Source organism: Diadema antillarum, unplaced genomic scaffold, assembly GCF_040938485.1.
Source record: "Diadema antillarum isolate AM-2024a unplaced genomic scaffold, OU_Dant_1.0 seq00000538_RagTag, whole genome shotgun sequence".
NCBI lineage: Eukaryota > Metazoa > Echinodermata > Echinoidea > Diadematoida > Diadematidae > Diadema > Diadema antillarum.
Genome location: NW_027271486.1, coordinates 1,037,439 through 1,045,152, shown reverse-complemented (window position 1 = coordinate 1,045,152; position 7,714 = coordinate 1,037,439). Strand labels below are relative to the sequence as shown.

The 7,714-nt window shown below is 38.1% G+C and overlaps 1 protein-coding gene across 1 annotated transcript; it reads left to right on the top strand.

Moving 5' to 3' along the window:
* Positions 1-3,677: 3,677 nt before the first annotated feature.
* LOC139734667 (uncharacterized) lies at positions 3,678-4,475 on the top strand. Its single transcript, XM_071645455.1, has one exon. The coding sequence runs from the start codon at positions 3,678-3,680 to the stop codon at positions 4,473-4,475; it is 798 nt and encodes a 265-aa protein (XP_071501556.1).
* Positions 4,476-7,714: the final 3,239 nt, after the last annotated feature.

Here is a 7,714-nt window from a genome sequence, read left to right as displayed (position 1 = left end):
CGAACGGTCGAAGAGGTGATCACTGAGTTGCTAGTTTGTCGGGTTTTCTTAACTTTTCTCTTATGCTCTTTTTTGTAGATTTCTGTCATTTTGAGTAAAAACTGCATTTTTGCCCTATATGATTCGCGCCACTTCCACAGAGCAGCAATTTTTCTGACATGCGAAGGGTTGATAACTTTCTTTGCTTGGGAGTATTTATGTCTGTCGTGTATCTAGCTTCTACGAATTTTAGTTTATCATCCCAATGTAAACACATGTTCAGAAGCATTTCAGTAGAGGATTTCATGATTTGCAGAGAGAGTGGCACCGGTTTTTTTTTTTTTTTTGTTCATAAAAAGGTATTTGAAATGTTACACAGATATCTTTAATACTGTGAACTCCGGCAAGTCTCCAATGAGAGAAAAATCAAGTAATCCTAACAAGTTGTCCCTGTGTTGAAATAATATTTGCCGTTTTGCTCAATATTGACTTTCCAAGCAAAATATTATTTTCATGTGGACATTTTACTTTGCATAGGAGGGAATTGACTTGACAAACGATTGAAAGATATAAACCTACCCATTTTAAGATGAAATACTCACCATATAAACGCCAAGAAACAACAAAGGTGGTGACAAGTAATGGGAGCAGAAGCATTCTGCAGCGAGATGGACCGAAGTGAATCGCCATGTTACCAATGAAAAAAATCCGTGATGTTTCATTTAAATTCCCAGCAATCTGCGTCAAATATATTGCCCATTGTGCGTCGAGGTCAGAGCTTGCTCGTGGTTGGCCGCCGGCAATGAAATGATGTTGAATGAATACCACTACAGCAGACTTGATGTCGTGCAGCGGCATCCGCATCCACGATTTAACAATACTCATTGGATGCACGCACGGTACGTGCGATATCATGTAATTGCACATAAATTCAGTTTGTGTGCGGCCTAACTTCACCAACGTCGTCAAGAGATGGATTCCTAGTTTGACAGCAAATCGATACTAATTTCGGATAAGACCACTCAAATGAAATATAAATTCGGTTCAATTCTATAAATCGATTGTATATGTAAAGCCTATTCATTAAAAATGTGCAATATGAAACACAAGTTTTCCCTACCGACTTTGGCAGCCGTGGATTAAAATCATGATAACACAGAACCCCTGAGAGATAATGAAATAATGCATGCATGCAATATAATGATGAAGATAGCTGAAAATTACTTGCATTGATCATATTCTTTGGCAGTCACACTACCACATAAAAATGCATTTAATCCCCTTTCTCTCACAAGACTTTGATTTATGTGACACGCAGCCTCTCACCTCTAGCCCCGTAAAGATGCCAACCTCGTTATGACTGACTTTTAGAGCAAGTTTTAACACTTACAACGATAAAGTTTCAAACAGGAATATCTTACAGTTCTGATGAAAAAAACTGTATGTGTATAATCGAGATGTTTATGAAACAAGGGATTGTAACATTTCTTTACTGATTGGCTTACGCACTATTTGAAAGGTTTTGTTGCCATAGGCATAACAGATCTTTAAAGGACCACGCTAATTTCCGCTTAAGTTGAATGTAGTGTAGAGAGCAAAAGAAAACAATAATACCATATGTTAACTAGTAGTAGTTTTATCAAAAAGACACAAAGTGAGACAGTTGTGGAATTATGAGGGGAATCACGTTTGTGGGGGAAAAATATACTGGCTGCAACCACATGTACGAACCTATAGAATAATGGAGACTATGATGTCATCATTACGCATCTCACAAATATTCCATTAATTTATTCACAGACACACATGCACACACACACAAAACAAAACTCATACACGTGTATTTCGTTACTGCTCATTTGAAGTACGTTGTAGCAACTCTGAAAAATCGACAAAAAAAAATCAACAAAAACCCAACAAATGTAGAAAAGAAGATTAAAACGGCGTGAGAGAACCTATGGCTTTTTAGCGTTCCACCGAGAAATTCTTCCTAACGAAAGGGGGGGGGGGGGGTCAATTCATCGAGGCTCTCACGCCCCCATCCCCACACACACACTTTAAAAAAATAAGAGCCTCCAATTGTAAAATGATTTTGACATATGGCTAAACTAGCGGTGATAAATTGCGAGATTATTTCAAAAAGGTAGATGTAAACTTAAATGTCTATACTCGGGATCCAGCTTCATGTAGACATTAGACAAATGTTAGACAAGCGATGTTAGCAGTAAGGCATGCGATTGAATGGGATGTTTTAGTAGAAAAAAAAGTGAGGGAGACCCAAGTTGTTTCTATAAGGTTGCGTGTCTCCTTGATAAAGTAAATATCTGCATAAATGTCTCCCTAGAGCTGGATCCATAGTTATGTATTCATTATGTATATGTATTATTCTGATATGCAAGACATTTACATAATTATGAAGATTTTTTCTTTCAAGCCGTGCAAATTTCATTTTTTAAATCATATTACGCTTTTTCACAGAAATGAATTTATTCTTAACAGTTTTATAGAGTTAACACTTCATAAGTAAAGATATTCCATTGAGAAAATGAAAAATGAAAAAATAACGCTCAGGGGATGAAAACTGAGTTTTCATCCAAAGGTGCTTAATCCAACAGAATTCAACCAGAAGAAGCGGACCTACATGCTTGACCACATTTTTTACCCTGGGTAATGCTATTGGCTGGCTATGTAGCTTTCATACCGATGTAGCTTCTAAGATATTTGTGTATTATCTATACCTTTATTGGTTTTGTTTTAATGGGACAGCTCTGTCAGAGGCTACGGCAATGACTGTTTCTTTTAGTTGCCCCACACAAGTAATAAGATCACAAGAAGTGAAGTGTTTCGTTTCTATATTTCAAATATCAAATTATTTGAAGAGATGGAGGAAAGAGGAGAATGTGGAGAGATAAAAATCATCTCCCCTCAAAAAAAATATATATACAACATGTATAGAGCCTATACAGAGATAGAAATTAGACAAGAAATCAGCATAATCATACCTGTACTGTTATTTTGTTATTATTATTATTATTATTGTTCCGAATGGTGCTAAATCGACAAACTCAAAAAGGGTTAGCCCGTAACATCGATTCATCAAAAACCAATTTAGACACATACATTTTTCTGAGACACATTTTCTTTATTCCATTATTGGATACTCAAACGCTTCATCTTTACCAAGCCGAGCTAGTTGCGGTATGAATGGGACAAAAAAAAAATAGGATGTTAACCACTGGAGCAACAACAGTGAAGGGATTATTATATTAAGCTGAAATCTAGCATACTGTATTAACACATTCTGTCCATGATTAATGCCAACTTTCAAGCAGTACCACCATCCTTTCAAAAGTTATTACAGTTAATAGTGAAGAGTGTGCAAAGGATAAGAAAACGGACCTGTAGAAGACATACTTGATCACACTACTCTTACAAAAAGGGGTTGTAGAAAACTGCTAAAACACACACTTTCCCGTTCATTCTATGATCCCAAACTTAAGGATAATGTAGAAGAAGAATAACTCTTTCAGACAAAATGAAAAAGTTAAGATTGACTAGGCTGACCAGTTTCACCTTTTTTTTTTAGTCCTCACGTAAAATCAAGGGGTGCGACTTTTAGTTCGTTTTGTGATGCACGGCCACTTATAATACTTATATGGATAGACACTCTTTTAAGAGTGTCCTCTTTGCACGACAACATGCACAGCACAATGTGCTTCAACGGTGCCACATCCGGGGCTTTTCCTGTCAGCAGTTGTGTAAAGCAGGGCTGTGTTCTTGTACCAACACTCTTCGGCATTTTCTTCTCCATGCTCCTTCAATACGCCTTTAAGGACTGCAGCGAAGGGGTGTACATTCACACCACAGCCGATGGCAAGCCCTTCAACATTGCCAGCCTCCGTGCCAAGACCAAAGTGAGAGAGGTGCTCATCCGCGAGATGCTCTTCGCGGATGATGCATCCCTAGTTTTGCACACGGAACACGGACTGCAGCAGCTCGTCAGTAGTTTCTCCGCTGCCTGCAAGGAGTTTGGGCTCTCCATCAGCCTGAAGAAGACGAACGTCATGGATCAGGGCACAGACCATTCCCCAACCATCGCCATTGATGGGCACGTGACATGGAGACTGTTGGAAACTTCACCTACCTTGGGTCCTCTATCTCAGGCTCGCACACACTGGAAACAGAAGTGGGCAGCAGAATCGCCAAGGCCGCAGCAGTGTATGTTGAAACTGCACCACAGAATCTGGAATAACTCCAGTCTCACGGAAAAGACTAAGATGCGTGTCTACGAAGCTTGCGTGCTTAGCACCCTCTACAGCAGCGAAGCATGGACCCCCCACGCAAGGCATGAGAAGAGACTCCACAGCTTCCACCTCAGATGCCTACGACGCGTTCTCCACGTCCGTTGGCAGGACAAAATCCCAGACACGGAGATACTACAGCGAGCAGGCATGAAGAGCATGGTGGCCATCTTGAGGGAGAGACGTTTGCGCTAGCTCGGCCACGGGCAAGGGATGGATGCAGGTCGAATTCCAAAGGACATCCTGTATGGAGAACTCGCTGACGGCACACGACCAACTGGGCGCCACCGCCTCCGCTTCAAAGACGTCCGCAAAAGAGACATGAAGCAGTGCAACATCGACGTCTCCTCCTGGGAGAGCCTTGCTGAGGACCGGTCTTCCTGGCGCTCAACTGTGAAATCTGACGTAAAGGTGGCTGAGGATGCGAGAAATGCAGCTTTGGCTGAGAAGAAAAGAAGGCGGAAGCAGAGAGAGTGCCAGCCACAACAACAATCAACATTAGTCTGCGAAAAATGCAAGAGGGACTGCCACTCGAGGGTGGGACTGTTCAGCCGCTCCCGCCGTTGCCGCTGACCTCCCATCTCTATGGAACTACTCCATCGTCTCACGAAGACGGAAGGATGCCGACGAACGGATATATGGATAGACAGATACATTTAGATATACGTTAAGCAGAACATTAGAGAAATCGCACCGAATACTTATCAAGCTGTACTCGAAAATTTGGTTCCCAGTTACAAATTTTCGTGTCGTTTATCAAGTGTTTTTATACTGTAAAACACTTGACATTAAATGGCGAGGTGCCCAAAATATCAACTGAAAATTGTGAGGAGAAAATAAATTGTAATTGTACAACAGGTCAAGTTTCCAAAGTAATTTCTTTTGAGATGTTGGCGAACACTTGGACTATGAAATTCATAAATCTATGCAGACTTTTGCACTTAAGTATTTAAGCAAATAAACGTTGATTCCTCACATTCAATGTCATTTTGAAATACCAGAAAAATGAAATCAAACATTCAGAAAGTTCACAAATAGGAAGGATACTTGATTCCAACTATTTCTTTGTTTCTAATAAGATTTGTTTATTTCATTAATAACATATCAACGTTGATTTAACAATTAGTACATCTGTCATAATGCAAAAATATGGAATTTTCCACAGATTAGTTTGTATACTATACTAGTACTTTCGCCGAATGATTGACAAATATACCCATCTTTGAATGAATATGATCGAATGGCTACACCAAAAATAAGGAATACTATATCTATACTTATCCAGGTGAATCGAACATTAAACGTTATTCAACTCTATCTCTTATTTTGCTCAATCGCTTTGCTCTTTTTAACCTGTAAATCTTAACATTACTTCCCAGGACGTTGCAACTGATTGACAAAATGCCCTACATCCCAGGACTTGTTGATGTAAATGAATCTGCATGTAGCGAAGCTTTGGAAAAACGAAACATTGTAATAAATCACCAAGGATCTCAAGAAGTATGCACGTACAGTGGAGGTATCCGTTAAAAGAAGCATGATTGTAATATGTGAGTCCCTCTAAGAAGAGAATGTGTTTGAAAAAAAACAAACAAGACAACAAAACAGTCGATAATGTAATAGATAATATAACTTACATTAACTTTCACTGTCCTTGATGTCTTGTAAAAATTTGGAAGCCTCTAATATAATCACAATGATGAGTTATATACCATAACATGCATAAACCGTATACATTTTGCAATATGCAACTATTTTAACAATTATCATAATAAACTAAACCTTGCACATATGTATAAATCAATACTTCGTCAGACTAAATACTAAAACAAAACAAAACAAAGAAACTCACAATAGTAAATACATCGCAAACAAGAAGAACGTATCAATGTTATCGCTAAATAACATTATTTTGTTTCATGAACTCTTAAACATAAACCATTGCTGTAACGCATGGAGTCACTTTTTTACAATTCTGCATTTATTGTACGATCAAGACTGTCAATCTAATTATGAGTAAGACTATTACTCCCATGCAAGGAAAAAAAAATAATCATATATCTTGTTAGCCTAGAAGAAGTCTTTTTTGTTGTATTTTCAAAATATGTTGTGGTAATTTACAAAATCGCTAGATTAAACATAAGGTAAAGATGTGTCTCCTTTATTTCATGAAATGTTATCATCTTTTAAGAAAAAACAAAGACTGTTCAGTAATAATTGGCTTATGATTTGGATTACTCTCCCTATGGGGTGGGATGGGGTGGGTTGTAGTTTCCTGATCATTGACCCAGTACTTTATCCAAGCAAAGAATAAAAAGACAAAGCAAAAGAAACAAACAAAAAAGAAAACAAGCAAACAAGCTAAACCACTCTCTCCAGAACTGATGACGTCTGTTTTCTTTTAAATTATTTTTCAGAAAGTTGTTAAATTTCAAACAGTCTTGGGTTGTAATTGTTCGTTTGAGACTCAAATTTTGCCCCGTTTAAGTCCATCGTCTAGTAAATAGGTCAAAGCTCAAAAGGGTCAATTATCAAGGTTCACCTGTCAGTTTCCATAGGATTATGGTTAATTGAGTATATGAATATAAGAACGACCCAAGTCCAATTTTTGGCCAAATTTAGTTTGACATGGGAAATTGTAGCTTATGCATGGACTCATCTTGTGTGTAAATGATAAATCCTAATTACCCCCGGAAGTGCCTGAAATGAATGAGTTAAATCTTATATTAATGTAAGAATGAAGGACTTGGGTCATTCTTACATTCATATAATAGCGCCCTCTCTCATCCTTCTCCCATCTCTATAGCAGAATATCATGTATATGAATCAAAGAAGGACCCAAGTCCATATGAATCAAAGAACGACCCAAGTCCACCACACAAAATGGCCTCTCCACAATTAATGTAAATGTTAATTGTCATAATGATATATGTTCTAATTTGTATATACAATGTTGCCTTCCCATCACAGTTAAATAGAATATTATTGGACAAATAAAAAAGATATGAAGTTTTTTTTTTATAGTTTACTCCAAATGATCTTCCATGGACTTGGGTCGTTCTTATATTCATATACTCAATTACTTGGAAACCGTAATTGTCCGCGCTTTACCCGACTTAACGGATATAGATTCTAATATTCCCTCCAAACAGGAACTCCACCCAAAGGTAAATGATAAGATTTACTAATAAGTTTTAATTGCAATTTGTTACCTCCAACAACAAACTGTTCTCATAGTAATTAGATTCGGACGGTAGATGCCATATCAGAACCACCGTAGTCGGGTCAAAGGTCACGCACTCAATAGGTCAGAGATCAACTGAGATAACCTGCATTAGAGGCGACTATCCTTACCTCAGAATCAGCGTTTGAAGTTTCCTTCGAGAGCTTTCGCCTATTGTAGGCTTTCCCGGCCAATTCCAATGTTTTGTCAT

Coding starts and splice junctions, on each gene's coding strand:
- LOC139734667 (XM_071645455.1), top strand. CDS start 3,678: ATGCACAGCACAATGTGCTTCAACGGTGCCACATCCGGGGCTTTTCCT.